This window comes from Pseudoliparis swirei, chromosome 9, assembly GCF_029220125.1.
Source record: "Pseudoliparis swirei isolate HS2019 ecotype Mariana Trench chromosome 9, NWPU_hadal_v1, whole genome shotgun sequence".
Lineage (NCBI taxonomy): Eukaryota > Metazoa > Chordata > Actinopteri > Perciformes > Liparidae > Pseudoliparis > Pseudoliparis swirei.
In genome coordinates, this window is record NC_079396.1 from 16,019,040 (window position 1) to 16,040,048 (window position 21,009).

At 41.0% G+C, this 21,009-nt stretch overlaps 1 protein-coding gene across 2 annotated transcripts; it reads left to right on the top strand.

The window, feature by feature from the left end:
- The first annotated feature begins 490 nt into the window (after positions 1–490).
- On the top strand, positions 491–8,810 carry ptk6b (PTK6 protein tyrosine kinase 6b). Of its 2 annotated transcripts, none has more exons than XM_056423461.1 (8): positions 491–983; positions 2,676–2,797; positions 3,869–4,032; positions 4,286–4,451; positions 6,379–6,540; positions 6,992–7,173; positions 7,251–7,404; positions 8,061–8,810. In XM_056423461.1, the coding sequence occupies exons 1-8, from the start codon at positions 655–657 to the stop codon at positions 8,240–8,242; spliced, it is 1,461 nt and encodes a 486-aa protein (XP_056279436.1). In that variant the 5' UTR covers positions 491–654; the 3' UTR covers positions 8,243–8,810. The 2 variants fall into 2 exon arrangements, with proteins under 2 accessions (XP_056279436.1, XP_056279437.1); XM_056423462.1 differs by having other exon boundaries at positions 4,286–4,448.
- The last annotated feature ends 12,199 nt before the right edge of the window (positions 8,811–21,009 follow it).

Here is a 21,009-nt window from a genome sequence, read left to right on the forward strand (position 1 = left end):
TGTAAATTAAACAAATGATTACCTTATTTGAGAACAATTGCAAGGTTATTTAAAACCCGTGATAATGTAATGTTAACAGCATTAACCAAAAGAAAGGCCTCATTACCAAGAGTATGTTGGATGGATCTTATTAAATGTGTATAACCAATAAAGGAATAAGTAGCGTACACAAATATGAGCATAGCAATATAATATAGCTCTATAGCCACCTATTAATCCATATCTACTAAATAACTACAAAGTAAATTAGTTTAGATACGTTTTAAGACACGTTCACCTTAAAGTGTACTCAGGTGTTGTAGCTTAAAGTGAATGTAGTTATTTGAATAGACGTGTGTTTTAAATAATCTGTTTACACTCATCATCCGGTATTTTTGGAGCAGTCACTGAGATTTATGACGCGTTTTTCAGATTACTAAGGCGGGTTCTCGTGCTTTGTATTATTGCCCGTCATAAGGAAGTAGCAGTCAGTCCTCTGGGCGCAGTTGGAGTCACATTCTCAACACGACCAACCCAGAAGCAGCAATTCCCCTGTGAGGGCGTTCCGAGGATTCCTTGCGCTCCTTCCTCCACCTGTCCAACAGGTGTAGCCAGCTGGCGCACTCTGAGGCCGACGGGGGTAAGGCTCTGAGAGGGAGACATTCATGGTCATCTATGGGTGAGTGTCTGAAAAAAGCTTGCCCATGTCTGGACGTACTATGGCAGAGGATTTTCGGCGTTCCTTCTGGCGATAAGGGCGAACCGAGTCCCGTAGCCCCGCCGGTAACAGTGCCCGAGAAAGGCTCCATTTACACGGCGCTCTGGTCGTTTGAATCCCGGCACCCGGACGAGCTGTCGTTCCAGGAGGGAGACCTGTTCAGTGTCACCAACCGCAGCGGGGACTGGTGGACCGCGCGGAAGATCGACAAGAACGGGCGCGTCCTGGACACCGGGATCGTGCCCAAAAACTACCTGGACCGGGCCGAGACGCTACAAATGCAACAGTGGGTTGTTGTCTTGTTTAACTTTCAGAAACAGATCGACTGTAAATGTTAACATATTCCACTTCGGATACAGACCTTCCTGATTGGTGATTGGTGACACCTGACGTGCGAGGCACGGTCACTTCGGTCCATGTAACGGCAATCAATCCCCAAAATGAGTATTCACAGGCTTAACATACGGGCATTAGTCTGACACACAAATATGGTGGATCGTGAAGAAGAAAAAAGCTTCCCAGCATGAGAACAAGTCTTGTCCCCAGGAACCATTGAAGTACCTGACACTATACACTGAAACAATGTCTGATTTACTGCAGCTCTTTGGTAATGGACATGAGATATGTTTTAACATCCAGCAGAGAGGTTTGCAGATTGCAAACAAGTGAAACTTCTCCCGAGCCAAGAGTGTAGGAGAATTACAGGCTGGTGGCCAACACATAAATGTGAACAGCCCTTTCTAGAACCAGTGTTTGGTTGATCCTCTCTGGGCTTACTGAAAAAACATGGCAGAAGGTCATTGGTAACCATTTTGAGAAGATGGCCACCAATTTGTTGTCTTTTACAATGGCAACTACTTTTGGACATTAAAAAAATAGGGTTATCCAACAACAACAACAACAAATGTGGAGTTGGCTCTCCCAGTCTCTTCAGCTGTCTAACTGTAATCAAGACAGATTGCAGGTCATCTCTAAAAGTTGGGATGATGGATCAAAAAAAAGCGAGAAAGGGAGAGAATTTGAGGTATTTTATAGCACTCGGCTACAAAGATAACCAACGTATCATGGATTTGTATGCAAATTATATTCAAGCAGCATTTGCAAAGCATTTATTTGGATGCTATTCATTCATCTACAAAATACTTAAAACAAGCAAAAGCTATACTATAAAACTTATAGTCACCAATTAAGTCAGTCATCACTCCTAACATTGTATATGTTCACCTAGTGTGTTTGGAGTAGATTGTTCCATAATCTGCTACCTTGATGACACTTCCATTTCCTTATGTTTCCAATATTAAGTGGGAATTCATACAACTGCATCTTCATATCATGAAGAACTACGTCTTCAGTTTTATTTATGTCTTTTACTTTTCTGGATTGCAAACGGCCTTTGAACTGTCTGTTTTTAGTACACATTGACAAATGTCAATAGCACCTTTCCTAATGTCAGTGCCATGTCTGTGTGTCTTAGCAGTGAAGCAAACTGTGACATAAACACTCCGGCAGTCATCACTCTGTTTATTGCTTAAACAGAATGGGAAGTGTGTAATATGAAGTTATTCCCACATATCAACACATGCTGGAAGGCTGAAATCAAATTGACTCGCTAGTCCTTTTATTGGATGATGTATTGTCCCAGAAATCATTGCGTTGAAATATAAATATATTGGAGCTTTTCAGACCATTTTACAGATGATACGATGGTTATGCAAGGCATGACGCGTTGGCAGCACATGCTTTCTTCGTTTTGCCTGCTGTTGTTTCACCTGCTTCTATGAAGACACTCTGACACAAGTTAAGCTGTAACCAGATCGCAGGATGTTTACAGAGATATGTTGTCGTATTCGATACTGTTGCGTTGATAAAACAGTTGCCAGAGCTCGAAAACAGACTGATTATCAAAGAGTTAAAGTTTGAAACCATCACAACACTTCCTCATAATTACTTTCATTTATGGCTTTCTGTCTTGATCCAGGTGGTATTTTGGGTCAATGAACCGCTTTGAGGCCCAAGGCCACCTGCTGGCACCAGGAAATGACCAAAGAGCTTTCCTCATCCGGGAAAGTGAGAAAGACGACGTTGGATACGTTCTTTCAGGTAAGATAAGAAGGAGAGGGGTGATGGATGAAGCCCAAAAAGAGAACAAGAACTGTGCGGTCGCACTGGGTTAAAATAGAGTTGGAAAGCAGTACAGGATGTGTGTGTTAAGAAAATGAGATATGGGTTCGGTAATGAGTAAAGTAAAGGGGAAACAGTCGGCCTGAGGAGGTTGTAGTTGGTTGGAAGGCAGGAATGGAAGAGGTTTACACGAGACGTGATGGAAACAGTTCATATTTGTGCGGTAAATATGAACCTACAGCCAGCAGAAGGTAGCTTTGCCTGGCACAAAGAAGGAAAACAAAAACGGCTAGAATGGTCAATTAAAAAGATTCCCTTCCCGGCATCTCTAAAGCTTACTCATTAACGCGTCTCATGTGTTTAATCCAAGTGTAATAATGTCAATTCACCCATTGGTTATGAAGGCCACTCCAATTTTTCTCCTGGCCTCAGTAAGTATATGGCGTTTGTAACTGTGTGTATGGTGTTTGTTATGTAACTCTCCGAGAGAAAGCAAATAAAAGTCACTTCCAGAATGTCAACTTATTGGACTTGTTTGACAAAGTGTGCGTAGTACATTTAAACGGGTAAAGAAGGGGAAATTCAGTTTTGATTGTATTGACTAGAACACAGACACGTGCAAAGAGTGCGATGATTCAATGAGGTAAAAATGATCCTTTCTTCTTCGTGGCCCTCCATGTTTTACAGTCACATGGCATCTAAATGATGTTCTTTCGAACAGAAACAGCACAAGCGTAACCAAATAATGTCAGTATTTATATTTTCCATAATTTCAAAAAGAATACTAATCCTCACCTCTCACCACAACCCACAACAGTGCAACAAATAATAATGTCCAAGTTGCAATAAACTGAAATAAAAACATTTGGAAGAACAGGGTTAGGAGCCATGAACTGCATTACAGCAACAGCTTTACATTCCGGTCTTACTATTAACCGTTATTTGGAATCATTGGGGCACTTTTTTTTAGAAGCTCGAACTATAAATCTGTGGTAACGAATATTAAGAGAAGTCAAATACGTGTGTGTGTCCCTCTGTGTCCCTCTGCAGTGAGATCAAACAGCCAGGTGAAGCATTTCAAGGTCCTCACAACAGATGACGATTCTTTTCACGTCGAGTACAACAACAATTTCAGCTCTCTGATCGACTTGGTGGAGTTCTACTGCGCCAACAGCCTGAACAACATCGGCACACTGGGAAACCCGTGCAAGAGGGTAAGACGGGCTCTGTTGGTTGTGTTTCTATTGCTGTGCTTGTTTCTTCCCCTTTATTTAGTGTCTACTTGGTGTATGATTGTAAGTCTCTTTGGATAAAAGTGTCAGCTAAATGAAATGTCATTTCTTCTCATGTGAAAACAAAACTTGTGGATTTATTGCATACTAATTTAACCGTGGCCTTAATAAGAATGTATGTACTGTATCAGTGTCCCTGTTTTACAAGTATGTCCTGATGTGTTTCCTTCTTCAGAAAAGGCCAGACATCCAAGATTTGAATCATTTTACAGTGGATGAGTGGGAGCTCCCGAAAGAGGAGTTCACCCTGGAGGAGGAGCTGGGCAGTGGATACTTCGCTGACGTCTACCGGGGACGTTGGAAAAATCACATTAATGTCGCCATCAAGATCATAAAAAGTGGTATTTCATCATCTCTGTTGCTCTAAATAAGCTTGATTTAATAGATGGATGTCTGGGCATGAGGAGCTGTTTGGCAAAAGCTCCACCAAAAACCGAAGAAATGGGTAGGAAGTGTTTCATTAACAGAGTAAACAGAGTATGGAGAATAATTAGATGTTTTCCTCATGTGACTTGGAGCTATCAATGCGTTCCAATGATGTGATGGATGGTTGTGTCTATAAACTAGTAAGAAATAAGTATTCAAATTTACCGAAGCAAAAGTACGAATAAAACAATCTAGAACTACTGCATTTAAAATATAAGTGTTATGGTATCAGCTAAATATACTCAATAAAGTAAAAGCATTTGCATTCAAAGTATTATTAATACTGAGCTATAATCTATGCGTCGGAAACATTTTACTGTTGGGACTAGTCAAGCTTTTAACTTCTATATATAATGCATCGTACAATACTGGGGAACCAGTGGTTTCCAGTTTGGGGTTGGGAACCTCCCAAAGCGTACGAGATATATTTGAAAGGCTATCAGGTTTTTATGGGGAAATCATTTGGTATTCAATTTCTGGACTTTTTCTCCAATCGCACACATCCTGCCACATGAATGTAGTGATGGAAAATATTTCTCTCGCATGTAGTGAAGTAGCATGAAATTGAGAGTACCTCAAAATAGTACATTTACTTATTTACGTTCCCCTACTGCACCTGGTTTCCTCCCTGTGTCGTCCAACACTGCAAATATGCATTTTCCTTTGAGTGAAACAGATGAGAGAGAGAACAAGAATGCAGAGAGATGTATGATCTCCATGATGCATCGCTTTGCTGACGTCCATAACTGGATATTCAAGAAGCATTCTTATGTTTGGAACTGAAATGACACACAGTCAAACTGTTCATTAAAAACTAACAAAAAATTAACACTGTTGTGCAGCAATCAGTTTTATAACTTCATGGTTGAAGTGACGTCCTTCATCTATTTTTGCCATAAAGTATTTGCTGATATCAATTTCTAAAATAATAACAACATGTATATATAATATTGTGATTGTTATATATACATTTATTTATTTGTAATCAATTTTGTGTAAAAAACGCCTTCAAAAAGTAAAATTGGAGTAGTCAGGGGAGCTATGTAGAAGCATGAAGTGCAGCTCCGACGAAACTGATGACTCATTGCACAGTAATATTATGAAACACCTTCCCTAAACAGGAAGTAAATAACTCATAACTTTGTTATTTCCAGGTATCCTTGTTCACAATGTATCTCTAGATTGAAACTCAGGGCAGTTTATTGTGGATGATACATATTAATAACATCAACACTGACGATACCATTCAAACGTAATAAAACAGGATTTACTTGTAGTTTCCTTTCATCAGTTTATTTATTATGCTCATAAGTCAAGTGTAGTGACCATAAGTTATATACTTTCGGAGCTACTGGGTGCTCAGTAATCAAAATTGTTTTGATTTGTGCTAAGAAAAACAATCTATAACATTACATATACTTTAAATCATGGCATTCACGTTTCCCTCTTGTCCATCAGAGTCCGTCACTTCCAATTAGTTTCTATTCTGATTTAATGCTTATGGCACTGTTGTACTTTTGAGTGTTTACATTTTTTTTTAAATATATATATTGTTTTTGCGTAATCTATCACCATGATCAGAATTGCAACATATTAAATCATAACATGTATTTTATTGCCAGAGTCTTGCTAATACACAGCTCTGTTAGATATACACCAAGGTATCTCTCACCTGTAATAAATGTGACATTCATGAAGGTAATGTGTCGCCCTCACTGCCCTTCATCTAAATGAGCACCCCCGTTTTGTTGTAAGCATGTCATGTGTCAAATGGTCAAGACTTCAATGTGGCTTCCTTGGTTTCCATCTCTTGTGTCTCTCTCCTTCCCCTCCTCTTCCCAGACTCTGAGTTGAACCACCGAGAATTTCAGAGGGAAGTTCAGATCCTGAAGAGTCTCCGCCATCGCCACCTCATCTCTCTGTTTGCTACCTGCACGGCCTCCGCCCCTTACTACATCATCACTGAGCTGATGGAGAAAGGCAGCCTGCTCAGTTTCCTCAGAGGTAGAACACCGCCTCTCCTTCCTTTCCTAAATCCTAGGCTTACTTTTTTCCCTTTCCTCTCTCTTAACTGCCTTTAGTACCCTCCAGGCAAGACCACTGGCTCAGGCTGACTCTCACCCCTCACAACCAACACATTGGCCTCAAGCGCGTTCATATTTTGCCAAATGGATAAAAACAATCAGATGCAAAACCGTATGTGCATGTTCACGCTGCAATATCATTCGCACAAGACCTTTTCTTGATTGGACCTTGGGATGGGGCAGATGGTGGTTGCAAATGATCCTAAATTAACACAAAAGCAAGATAACTCTCAGTTGTTTTGACCTTGACAACTTAAAAACTGGTTCAGACCTTATTATTTAGAAATTAAAGTGTGATCTCAGCACTTTGAATATTGCATTTATTGGGGTCTGAATCTCAGTGCAAAGTTGCATTTTCCCTTCTTTTGTAGGTCCAGAGGGGCAGCATCAAAACATTGCATCACTCATTGACATGAGTGCCCAGGTGGCTGATGGGATGTCATACCTGGAGGAGCAGAACAGCATCCACAGAGATCTGGCTGCTCGAAATGTCCTGGTGGGGGAGAACAACATCTGTAAGGTGGCTGACTTTGGACTGGCCCGAGTGATCAAGGTAGGAAGGAAGTGATATGAAATGTCTTTTAAGGCAAATCAAGGCTGCAGGCTTTCAGACACCGATTTATCATCCAGGAGCCGTTCTACATCACAGAAGATCACAAGATCCCCTACAAGTGGAGCGCTCCTGAGGCCATCAGCCACGGGAAGTTCTCCAACAAGTCAGACGTCTGGTCTTTCGGTGTCTTGCTCTATGAGATTTTGACCTATGGAAGCGCTCCTTATCCAGGTTGGTGATATTTTGAGATGTTAAGGAGAGCCTTGACTTTAAACCAGTAAATGATGTCAGCAGGCTTAACCCTTGTGTTGCCTTAGGGTCATTTTGACCCGACTCAATATTACACCCTCCCCCCGCCTTTGGGTCATTTTGACCCGATTCAATGTTTCACCCTCCTGTTACCTTTATATTTACTAACATATTTTACCCTTTGGGTTCAATTTGACGCCAGCAATTAAAACCTCCAGAAAATTATTAGAATTAATATTGTTTTCCAAGTTTAAGTGTGAGGCACTTTATGTTTGTTTGTTGACTACCGAAAGAACACCGACATTAAACATTGAATGGGGTCAAATTAATCCTAAGGCGGGGGGAGGGTGTAATATTGATTCGGGTCAAAATGACCCTAAGGCAACACAAGGGTTAAACTCAAGTACAAACAGGCTTCATATACCACGAGAATACGCCGCACGAAACGCAGAAGTAGGAGCCTCCCTTTCTAAATCACAACAGGTCTCCTGGTAACATTTGTCTCGTACATATAATTTTTAAAATTCCCTCCGTCACAACTTAAGCTCGTCCCAGAGTACATTGAGAGCCTCCACGTTTGTCTCCAAGTCAAAATAAATGTTCACCACTTCTGCCCTCCGTCCTCTGCTCTCCCTCAGCCTTCAGCAACCAGGAAACGTACCAGCAGGTTACCAACGGGTACAGGATGCCGGCTCCGCCCAAATGTCCCGACTCCCTCTACACCATCATGTTGAAATGTTGGAGCGCCGAGCCTGACGACCGGCCAGATTTTAAGTCCCTCAATCTCAAACTGGACAGCAGCTCCTACGAGATGGAATGACCGCCGCCCTCCACAACCTGCAGTACAAACTCGGCACCGACAGAGACCGACACAGATTGGGACAATTCTTCACGAGGACTCTTGCTTGTACAATGTCCGAATTTGCGGATTTGGGGTTTTAACGCTCAACACAATCAGTTTTCAGAGATTGGCATCTGTACAAGAAAAACATTACTTCAAAGATTAAGCAGGTATTAAGTGTGTGTGTGTTGGAAGTGAATTTAACAGCAAAAATATATTAAACTCTCACAACTCGAGCAGTCATCCATGTCTCATTTATCCAGGTGGATACTCACTACTATGGAGCTTCCTATAATTTCACGTGATCTTCTCCATCACAGAGCTAAAGAGACTTGGGAGGCCAAAGATAAACATTGAAAATTAAAATGTGACTACATGACTGCGAAATCTGCTGATGAAGATCGTGTGATCGAAAGTGCAATCAAAGTAAAGCAAATGTGAAAAACAGCTCCAACTAATAATATTGAGTCATGACAATCTTAAAGCATTTAAAGATAAATACACCAGCATTCTTGTACAAATTGATTAAAAGCTTTCAACAACTTTTTTTACTTTAACAAACGTCTTACTTGTTGATGAACTCAAAACTATAAGCTGCAATGTTACACTTTGGCCAGAGAGGGGCAGCACACTCAGTCCTTATTAAGATCTTCTTTTCTTTTTAGTGAAGTTTTTATTGCACATTAGTCACAATTCAGTTACTTTCCTACAGCTCATACCCAACCACTATTTCAACAGTTTATCTCAAATCAAGTCTTGTCTAAGCTGCTATAAACACATACATAGTCATCCCTCGCTGTCTCTTGCATCAGTGCCGGAGATCGTCAGGACACAGTGTGATTTACTGTCACTCAATTTCTCACGTCTTGAGGAAGTTAATGTATTCAGTTTAGAGGGACGTCAAAAACACAAACATAGCTTAGTGTTTCTACTTTCCTTCTAATCATCTTGTAAACCATCAAATGAATCTTGTTAAAGATATAAATCAGAGATGCACCAATATCGATATCGGATATACTGTAGATCAAATTCTGACTCAAGTGACTGGATCGGGCATCAGTGACAATGGGCTAATCGTGTATTGGAAACCATTATTTAAAATAAAACTTAATTTAAGTTCATTTATTTTTTCACATTTTGTTCAACAGTTACGAAAGCAGTGTTCCTCCTGTGCCTGAGTCTGGACTCCTGAGTCCTAAGTACACAAGTCTGTACTTGGTATTAAGTTAAAATCATACACACTTATTGTTAGTACTAATTCAACACAGTGGATAATATAATTATCCAATGTTTGTGTTAAAGTAATAATAACAATATTTCACAGGAGTGACTAACCTAACATTTAATAAATTATTCAACATTCAAGTCGTGTCAAAGCTGCTATAAACTGAACACACACCCTGAATATATGCAAAACGATCACATGTTCGTCCCATGTTGTTGCATCATTGTTGCAGCAGCGAGGTTAAAGCTCATGCTGTATAAGACCCATAATGGGAGAGGATCCATTTTCATCTGTATTTCATATTCAGAAGTCAGACTTGTGTGTATTGTGTGTATCATGAGCCACTGAGCAACTCTCAAAGAAATGAATGGGCCTCTGACGGTGTATCCAGTTCTCAATACATTCTGTGCGACAAGCTCAGAGGTCCCATTCACTTACATCATGGTGTGTTTAAAGGTAATGGCCAAAGGTAAACTATGATGTTTTCACAGCAATATTGATCATTTTTGAATGTTCACACTGACTTCAGAGCTGGTGAATTGATTATTGTATCTGTATGTACCAATATGGATCTGCGATGATGATCAGGGATATCTTTAAGCTATATTTGTTCCTTTAGTGCTGATCCGATGTAATCCTTGACTCATAGCCATAACATCATGTATGAGCCACCAGTTTTATGATCCATTCAACACCGAATGAGATAAAATTATACTGTCAGACTTGTCACAACAGCACAATTTGTAATCAGTCATGAAATCTGCTTACATTCCCTCCTATCTGCTTCTGCAATGTCAAGTTGACATTTGACCCTGCTGTTGGAGTTCAAATTTAAACAGCTTTATTGGCCAAAAAGAAGGAACTAAAGAAAGTAGGGATTAAGAAAGATTACATGACAACTTGATAAGGTCATACAATGAAGGGGTCTTGGAAAATTCCTTGTATTTTCTATGAATATTTACCTCCGTCACCTTCTCCTTCATTTATTATTCACTACACCACGACCCAACAGATGCTGCATCTTGGCCAAGAGTAACAATGTAGTTACTGTAGTGTAAAGCACCATGAGTAGTTGGAAGACTATAAATGATAATAGGTAGAAAGGAAAGGACTATATAAATACATTTATTCATGTCACTCGTAAGCAGACACGCTAAATCAAAACGCACACTTCAGCACAGCTGCTCGAAAAAACATCCTCAGGAAAACACAACACTTTTAATACCTACCACTCAACTACCACTCAAATTTATATATTTTCAAACTCAGTTTCTTCCCCGTCTAGTCTCTTAGACATTTTACCAAACCTGAATATCAATACATCTTTAGGAATAACTAATTATATGGACGAAAAATATGCTTATTCTTATCCTTCTTCTTCCTACATTTTCATTTTACTTATCCAAAACAGGATATAGTCTTAAGTAAGCGCAGACAGTTAAAAAAAGAAATAAACCAAGCGGTGACCAACACTAGTCGGTCAAGTACTTACTTGCCATGTTTACTCTGCAGAAGAGTGGCTGCACAGGGGAGCATGTGGAGCCTTAATGGTTATATGTGTACAGAGAAACAGTGTAATCCAGGAGAAAGTAAAGTGCACTGAGGTCAGGGGAAACTTGTTTTTGTAAACCCTCTTTTCAAAACCCTTATTACTCGGCCGTCTGCTGACAAGACAAATCTCCATGGCATTTATGTCATCACTCGGAGTCTGGATTAGAGACCTGTTGTTTCACAGGGCAAGGTCTGCTCTTGTATTACAAGAGAGGGAAACAACCATTACAAGTGGTGGTGTTTTCACGTTCACTATTGGGGTCTTGTGTTCACAACAAGTCCCCATCTGCCATGTTTAGTGGAAATCTCATAAAAAATAATCTCGTCAGATTATATTTACTCTGCTGAGGTTGAGCTGTGCGGACAGGCAGAAAGAGCTTTTGTTCAAGATCACAAGCAAATGTTGTGATACGTTAAATTGCTCTCAATTCCCATTTTGTTTTTTCCTTGCAGGACAAAAAACTATACACCTTAACCCTCCTGTTACCTTTAGGGTCAATTTGATCCCATTCAATGTCAATGTCAATTTGACCCCAGGCTGTTTTTGACTGTGTCAAACATATAAGAAATATCAACTTTTTTATATCTTGAAAGGGCTATTTAGGTAGTCAACAAACAAACATAAAGTACCTCACACTTAAACTTGGGAAACAATATTAATTCTAATAATTTTCTGGAGGTTTTAATTGCTGGGGTCAAATTGACCCCGAGGGTAAAATATGTTAGTAAATGTAAAGGTAACAGGAGGGTTAAACACAACTAAAGTTGATTATTTTTAATAGTTCACTCAGTGACACGTCAAGGAAATTACCATTAAAAGCGCATCGTTATTGTGGCATCGGGGTGTGTTTAGGCTCGGCTGCAGAGTGGGTGGGGGGGGGGGTGGTTCAGGGAACGGTGTTGGGACCAGGTCTAATCAACCCCAGCTGGGGCTAATCCTTTGGTGCTTGGGGGGAGAAACCTACCGGGGACAGCCACGAACCTGTTACAATTATGCATTTGCTTTTATTAGAAAAGTGCAGTGATGGAAGAAGTAAGAAGTGAAAATAAATAAGTATTAAGTAGTCACTGAAGTCAAAGTCAAAATGTACTGAAGAGTATTATAAGTCCTCAATGCTGTAAACGAGCAGGTTCATGAGTGGGAACAGCCGGGTCAGGACTGCACAGACTCCAAGATGGCTCTAAATTACGTGCAAAATCTCAAGATAGCAGCTCCCCTATCCGGATATTTGGGCACTGTTGTACAGTGGTAGGAAGTGAAAACCTGTCATTCATCTTTATTTAAATATATGGTAATAATGTCCACACTGTACATCGAAATGATTAGGTTACTATTTATAAACAATAAATAGATACATTCCCATGAGCAATGCTCGGCATGACCTGGGGCTGCCCACGAAACGACGAGCTGTGGTCAACTAATACTGATAGTCGTGGGATAGTCGAAAGGTCTGCACCATCACGCCGACGGAAGGGAACCCTCCACTTCCATCAATGTGACCTTTGATCTACATCCACCTCAAATGTAGGGCACGCCGGAACTAAAAGAAGTAGCTGTGTCGTAAGGTAAACAGCTGCTGACCTTTTGACTTGGATGCCACTTGACTCTTTGGCAAAAACACAAGCCACTCCTACGCAGCACATGAAATCTAAACTGAATGGTCATTCCCCTCAGAGGGGACCCTGCAGATGTTGGGTTCATTTCCTGCACGATATCTATCCGAAACTTTCAGGATTCTGCAGAGCGGCCGTTTGTGTTTTATTGACGGTTTATTGATCCGAGGGTGAAGAGCGTATTTCAGGTGGGTCTCTGCATGCAAATAGAAAGTGTCTGTTTATCAGCAGTGAACCATTCAGTGTGATGCAAGAAGGTTAAGGGACAAGTATATGTGCTGACATTATTTTTTACATATCCTACTCTTTTTTTGTTTCCTTTTTTTCCCTTCCTTTCTTTCTTTAAATTCCTTCTCTGACCTTTCTTTTCCTGGTTTTCCTATTTTTCGCCATTTATTTTTCACTTATTTCCTTCCATCTTTGTCTTGCCTTACTTACTCCCTTCTCTTCTTTGCTCTTTATTTATTTCATTTTTTCCTTCCTTTATTCTTTTCTTCTCTATTTACTTGTTTCCTTCCTTCTGTATTTCTTCACTTACAACCTTTCCTCTATTTGTTTTCTAGATCTTTCTTTCTATTTTTCTTTCAATTGTTATTTACTTTCTTGTTTACTCCTTTCTATCTTTCTTCTTCCCCTTCACTCTCTGTCCTTCCTTCCTTCCCTCTTTATTTCTGCTCTAGATCCTGTCTTCTTTTTCCTGTCCTTACACATTTTTTTCAGACAGTCTTTCTTTTTTCTTCCTTCCCTCTTTCTATTCTAACAAGGTACACCCACAACTCCTCTACCCGGTCAGACTGTAACCAGATCTGGATGGGTGTGTAAGCAAGTCGACAGGCTTGACCTGTAGCAGATCTGTGCAGATCATATGACCTTTGGGGGGAGGGGGGAGAAGAGAAAATAAAAGTTGTACTGCCATTGATGTTGATAATTTATTTTATTTGTTTTTGGATTGAAAAGAGACCCGTGTATGTTGAAATGTCTCCATTTGAGTTAGTCTTGGTTTATACTTTGTCCTGTTTTAATAGCTATTTTCAGTTAAGTGTTACTTTGATGTTCTTGACATTACACTCAAAAGAGGGGGAGATGTCATACACGGTAGTCTAATGCGCTTGCGCATCTACTGGGGGTTATACGGGAGTTCTGCATGTAAAGGAGACACCAGGTGAGCCATTAAAACCAGCTGAGCCAATTAACAATCCTCTATTGCCTTGATTTACATGGATGCACTGGGAAAAGGAAAACATGGGGGGAATAAAAAGTAAACCACAGAAGTGTGAAGACCTGTGCATTTATTTATGTGGTAGAGATGTGCAGATAAAACCCTGGAGAGAGAAAGAGAGAGAGTGGCAGACTCTATAGGACTTTAAATCAACAGTGGGCGGTCAAGACCTTTCCCCTACATCTTACCAACAGACCTGCCTCACATGAGCTGAGTTTAGGTCCTTCTTACACAACAGAGAAAATGAAAGGTAGTCAAGTAAGAGATAAAGCCTAATTTATGTAACAAGCAGCTTCATTAGCAGACACATATCGCTCTTTGATTTAGAAGTTGCAAGAAGGCATATCTGTTACCTGGGATCATTACCAGACATATTTGCTGTTGTCTTGGATCTACTCTAGCACATTGGACTGACTTTTAACTTTAGGGTAACCACGCCGACCCAGAGCGCTGTATCTTTCCAGCACACACACTTTCTGTTATCATGCCAGCATGACCAAACATATGTATGTAACCAACACTGGAGCTGGCCTCTTTTCTTTAGTCTCCTTCCTGACATTATTTTAGACTCTCAGTTGGTGCAGTTTTTTTTATTTTCTATAGATGGGACCCTCTTCTCTCTGATCATGCTAACTGACCAGTGCATCTTCTGTTTTCAATCTACCAACAGTTTATCATTTTACCACATAATCTCCAGGCACCCAAGTTATGTCCCAATCAAACACTATGTACTGATACTGTTGAGTAGAAACTCCTGTAGCCTGTATGATTGAGCTTTGTTGTCATGCAATACAGGACTGCACAATGAGATGTGGCTGTGTCGCTCCCTCTGCACAGGAAATAATGTAACAAAAAAGCACAATCAACACAGGACTCAGAAGTTATTTCCAGGATGTCAGGATGACGAAATGTGGTCCACGCAACAGACACAGCTTTAGTTTGTAATGATGAGTCATCTGCTGAACTCCAGCGTTGACCCGAGTCATGATCTCCCCGCCCCCCCTCTCTCTCTCTCTCACCCTGTAGGTGAGTGACTGCACATCTGACACACCATGACCAGCGTCAACTCTCCAGCCTGTCTGTTCGCCCGCAACCACTTCTACAAAAGTATGCACGCAAGCTAACACACAGAGTAAACATGTGTAAAGCCGGAGGTATGCATAGGTAGCAAAGTAGTGTGGGATATGCATGTTCTTTTTCGAATTACATTTTTATTTTTTATAACATTACCTTCTGAACCCATTTTTGGCTGAACTGAGTTTCTCCAGGCAAAATAACAACCTAATCGTCTTGTCATCTTGTTGAGTTATAAAACACTTTCTACTGGACAGATTACAAAGTTTGATCCGAGGAGAAAATCTAAATTCACTCGTTCCAGCCCATTAAATGTTAAATAAATATTAATAGTGACTTTATTGTTCAATTTGAAGAAGTTATGATGGGAGGATATAAGTCATTGACAAAACAGATAAGCAAATTAATGTAAAATAAATAATTGCTAAAATGAATATAATTATTATTATCATTAGTTGTGTGAGTTATTTTTCAATAAATCATTTTATATGTCAAACAACTGAAGATGTCACAATAGGCTCTGGGACATTTCCTTAACTATGTTCTGACATTTTATGAATCAAATAATTCAGAATTCCTTTTTCTGTATTTTCCATATTCCTTTTGAGCTGCTGTCTCTCAGTGACATTTGCTTTTAGTCTAATGGTGGTGCATTAGTTAGAGTACATGTGTCTCTCTCTCTCTTTCTCAGACCTGCCCCCCAGCCGGGAGCAGATGAAGCCTGATGTTGATGTGTTCAGCTGTCAGAACGACTCCATCAGACACAATCAGAGACAGTTCACCCTCTGGGTCACCGTGGCAACACCTCCCGGTAAAACTCTGCACACAGACACAGTACATGTAGTACACTTCTTTTTAAAGGAAGGCCTTCTAACTGCAGGGATTTGCAGACACAAACACATGTGTCTCAAACTGTGGTAAAAAATCCTGATTGAAGCGCGTATCCTGAATGTGAGAGTGATGGAGACTGAAGTAGAGAATCTGATACTTGCCCAGTTGTCAATGACCAGTGCACCCAGTGACCTAATAATAACTCAACTCATGAACCTCAACTTCTGTAAAACAAAATCCCACAAAATACTTTTTTAAACAGAGTAAATGGATTTCTTTGCAAGTTTAGCATATAAACTAACACTCAGGGAAGCACGAATAAATAGTTTTCTGATTCAACTCTTTGCATTTCTCTCTTCCCAGGTGGTGTTGGCACCAAAGGATTATGGGTCAACATTGTCCTGGATACTAATTCTCTTCACTTTTCCACCTCCAAACCAACCAGCCCTGCTGACCGGGGCGTCAAGTAGAGGGGAACAAGCGCACCTCTTTGTTTATAGACTGAAAGGAAGTTAAAAAAGCAGATCCCCTTAACATCCACATGTCTGAGGCAAGCTCAGACAAAGTGGACGATTTCCAAGTAAAAGGGCATTTCAATTAAACGATTACTATCAAAGCCTGTGCATGCAGTAAAAAATGTCGATTGCATATTTACAATCCACATTCATGAAATCGGAGGCCTCAAGTGGAGTCAAAAGTTTGTATTGTCACAAAGTTGGATTTGGGCAAAGACGACTTACTTGAAGCTCTATGACGGATCAAAGGGGTTAAAATGATGAGCAATGTCGATGTCATATGGACACAAAGTCCTAAAACTGAGCTTCATTGTCCGTGGCTCTCTACATAAATGAATCATCATGAAGGATCATGAAAAACATGTCATGATTCCCTGCCACAATTCACAGACGTGTATTTAAATGAGTCTTTAAGTGGTGTTGTTTTATTTAATATGGAAGAGGGAAGCTTGCTGCTCTGCAGCTGTTCACACCAATAAGAGTGACAGGGAGTATTTCATCATGTGCGGCTGCACCAATAGCATTTTTTTAGAACATGTAAGCATATCTGATATACAATAAGAGTTCCAATGATTGGTCGATTAAAATCAATATTCGATCGACAGAAACGTACCTGGTAAACATTTAAATATTCAATTATTAAGGCTGGTACTTATAATTTTAAATTCTAACTTTGGGATGGGGATGTAGTATGCTATATAATACATTTATACATTTGGACAATTTGCATGTTAGTTTGAATCCAATCAAACTCAGTGGTAAGAAAATAGGGGGTCTAAGGCTTCTGAAAGGTCAATATTCCTAATATCATCATGATACAGACTTCAACCATCACCCAGTACGACAACCAGGAAGTCAAAGGAGGAACAGATGTTGTGGAACAGGACAAACAGGGACGGGAGTCTGACAAGTGAACGAGAGCCTCCCTCCCTCCCACTTCCCGATGGACCTCGGAGCACCTGGTGAACTGGAAGAACTGCAGCGGGGGAGGACGAGTGGCCGCTCCGCTCTCACATGAGCCACAGAACAAACCCTCGACACGGCGATGAGAGGGGCCCCTTTGCAGTATTGTTTGTTTTTCCTCCGTTTCATACGGACAATCAGAGGCTGAACGGGTGGCTGAGGACAGCGGTGCTTACATAAACCCATTTCACAGTCTAATGGGGAAATCCCTGAGTCAGCAGGGACATTTCTCTCCACATGTCAGGATACCTTGTATTAGTGAGAAGATAAAGCGGGTTTATGATTCTGGGGAACAGAATAGGCTTAAGTTAGTTTGGGGTTTTCTTTCTGCACCGCCATCACCCTTACTGCCGGTGACCTTCTCTGTGATGACCACTCCTCGTAGGATTATAACATTTGGTCAGAAACTTTTGTTTTATTGCAGTTAGCTCAGCCAAATAGTACAATGGTCATGCAGTGAGGACTTCATTGTATATGACTATTAAATAAATTGAATTCAGCTTTATTTACACCTGCAAATAAATAAATTACCTTTGCAAAGGCAATACGCAGCAGTTCAACAAAAACAGAAAAAAAAACTTTAATCAGAAAGGCTATACTTTTAAATAACTGCATGTGGAATTGATAATACATACATTACTTGTCATAATAAGTGAATAGTATAGCATAATGAAATATGAAAGACGAAGGGTGTAAATCACAAGTTTCATCACGATACCGTATTATATCGATTGATACAATACATGCTGATATCACAGTCTGCACAATACAATGTTGATCTGTTTAAATCAGGGTCCTGCGAAAGGCTGCGATCCATATGAGACAAAAGCATATGACCATTTAACACAATCAGTTGCATTAAAATATAAACTCACAAAAAGCTCTAACGTGGGATTTGAACATTGTATTACCGGGCTCTAGAAGAAAGAGGTGTATGGTTAAAGAAATTTGCCATGGGAATTTCAAAATAAAAGGCGTATCTTAGAGATGTTGTATGTTTTCACTTTGCGTCAATTATATTGGATTGTTGCTCATTGATCCCCCTCTTTCATATTCATTGAATGTGTTGTCACTGTAACGCTGTTCATCTGAACACATGACATATATTGCTTCTGTCCATCTGGTTTCTTCCTTTTTTTCCCTGTGAAAGTTTTTTTTCTATTTTCTGGGGGAGTTTTTCCTTGATCGGATGTGAGGTCCTGGGCCAGGGGTGTCATAGGTGTACAGGCACATTTGTAATTTGTGATTTTGGGCTATACAAAATAAACTTAATTGAATAACAAAATAAATGGGTTGTTACACTCCTATGAAATATAAGGTTAGACTGTAAAATAGATTTGACGAGGAGTCCACCCCCTCCCCCCCCCCACCACCACCCTCATTCCAACCAGACGGGGTTCTGAGTGCTGCTGCACTCGGCTGGGTGTTCACCTGAACAACAAGCTGGACTGGGCTGTCCACGCACACGCACTTTATAAAAAGGGACAGAGCAGACTCTTTCTGCTGAGGAGGCTGAGGTCTTTTGGAGTGCAGGGAGAATTCCTGAAGACCTTCTTTGACTCTGTGGGGGCATCAGCCGTCTTCTATGGAGTGGTCCTCTGGAGCAGCAGCATGGCAGCGGCTGACAGGAAGAGGCTGAACAAGCTGTTAAAGAAGGCCAGCAGCGTGCTGGGGTGTCCTCTGGATACTGTGGAGGTGGTGGGACACAGGAGGATGCTGGCTAAGCTCTCGTCCCTGATGAACCACACCTCCCACCCCGTGCAGGACACTCTGGCAGCTCTGCACAGCTCCTTCAGCAACCGGCTGATTGATCCCCGGTGTCTGAGGGAGAGGAACCACAAGTCCTTCCAAACTGCAGTAAAATACTTCAACACACTCGATCACTTTATGCTGGACACTTTAATCTGCTGACAATACATTTTAATCACCAACTTGTGTGTGTGTGTGTGTGTGTGTGTATATATATATGGTTTCAGAAATAAAAGATCATGCACCGACCAGATTACTAGCCTCAGGATCATCATTGAGCAGTCTATAGAATGGCGAACACCTGTTCATGTCAATTTCATAGACTTTGCAAAGGCATTTGACAGTGTAGACCGTGAAATGCTATGGAAACTCATGGCACACTATGGAATCCCCCCAAAGTATACCAACATCATTAAGAACATGTACTGGGACATGCAATGCAACGTACTCTTCCAGGGATGCGCACAAGAAAAATTCAAAGTACTCACTGGCGTGAAACAGGGCTGCCTGCTTTCCCCTTTCTTCTGTGCATTGACTGGATCATGGTACAATCAACCCACAATAAAAAGACTGGCATCCAGTGGAGTCTAACAGAACATCTGGAGGACCTCGACTTTGCGGATGACATCGCACCAGTGGCGGGCCGTCAGGGCCAGAAGGCCTTCTCTGCTGGCCTAAACATCATCAGAATATATATTTTTTTCTAAATATATTTTCCCACAAATATGTATTCAATTATTTCCCAGAGTAAGAGTTATTCTCTTAATTTCATAGCGTTCCTCTTGGTTGCGCTGCTGCCAGCGCCAGGTTGAGATTTGGAGGGCTGGTCTTTATGTTAGATCTTTTATCCAATCATATTCAGCCATCGTGTGTTGCCAGGGGGCTAAAATCTGCCCTTAGGCCTTCAGAATCAACATTGCGGGCGCTGGTAGCTTCAAGTGAATGGGAATGACGATGTTGTGTCAACCAATCAGCTTTAGAGTTGGCTCCTCTAGGCCTTCTAGAAGGCCCCGGAACCGGCACAGGAGCAGCGAGCAGGCGGAGTGCTGCACGTCTTTTGATTGGATTACCAATATTGAGAGGCGGGTCCTATGGGCAGGTAGATGCAGAACCTCAGAACTAGGAAACTGAATTTGATAAAGGAATTAATTCGCGGACTACAAAACTGTTTTTTCAACCCACAATGGCGGAAGGAGGAGAAGATGTCGATTTGGTCGAGCATATACTTGAAATCTGCTTTGGGTGCGACAATGCCCTGTTTAGTGAACAAACTAGTGCAAGTGACTTTTTTCTTCTTTTTCTCCGTCCCGATGCATTCTGCAGCGTGCGAGACGGAGAGCCGAGAGAAATGACATGCTGTTGTGTAGATACGAACAACATCAGACGGCTGTTTAGTTTAATAAATGAACAAAGACGTGCTATAGAGAAAATGACGGGGGCGGGCCAATTTTTTTTAATGTCATGCGATCTACCAATACTACGCCGCGATCGACGTATTGAGCAGCCCTGGTCTAGAGCCATGGCATCATAATGATAGTAATAAGAGGTGGATTAATTCGGGTGGGACTGTGTAGGACCTCACTGAAGGCCCAGGCCCCAGGCCCACGGCCCGCCACTGCATCGCACTACTGTCCAATAGCCACCAACAGATGCAGGACAAATCCGAACTGCTAGAAAAAACGGCAGCTGGACTTGGACTCAAAATAAATGGACCAAAAACCAAAGTAATGCGGATAAACACCAAGAACACGGACCCAATAACCATCGGGGACCAGACGCTGGAAGATGTCGACAAATTCACCTACCTGGGAAGTGTGATAGCTGTTGATGGTGGGACAGAGGATGACGTTAAGACAATAATTGGGAAAGCAAGAACAGCATTTAACATCTTAAACAAAACTTGGAAAAGTGAAAACATCTCCCTCAAGACGAAGCTTCAAATCTTCAACTCCAACGTCAAAACCGTGCTACTCTATGGCTCCGAAACCTGGAGAACTACCACTAA

Bases quoted from the DNA above. Each gene is read 5' to 3' on its own strand.
- ptk6b (XM_056423461.1), top strand. From the start codon at position 655: ATGGGTGAGTGTCTGAAAAAAGCTTGCCCATGTCTGGACGTACTATGG. The intron at 984-2,675 runs GTGGGTTGTTGT...GTCTTGATCCAG, and splicing joins GAGACGCTACAAATGCAACA to GTGGTATTTTGGGTCAATGA. The intron at 2,798-3,868 runs GTAAGATAAGAA...GTCCCTCTGCAG, and splicing joins CGTTGGATACGTTCTTTCAG to TGAGATCAAACAGCCAGGTG.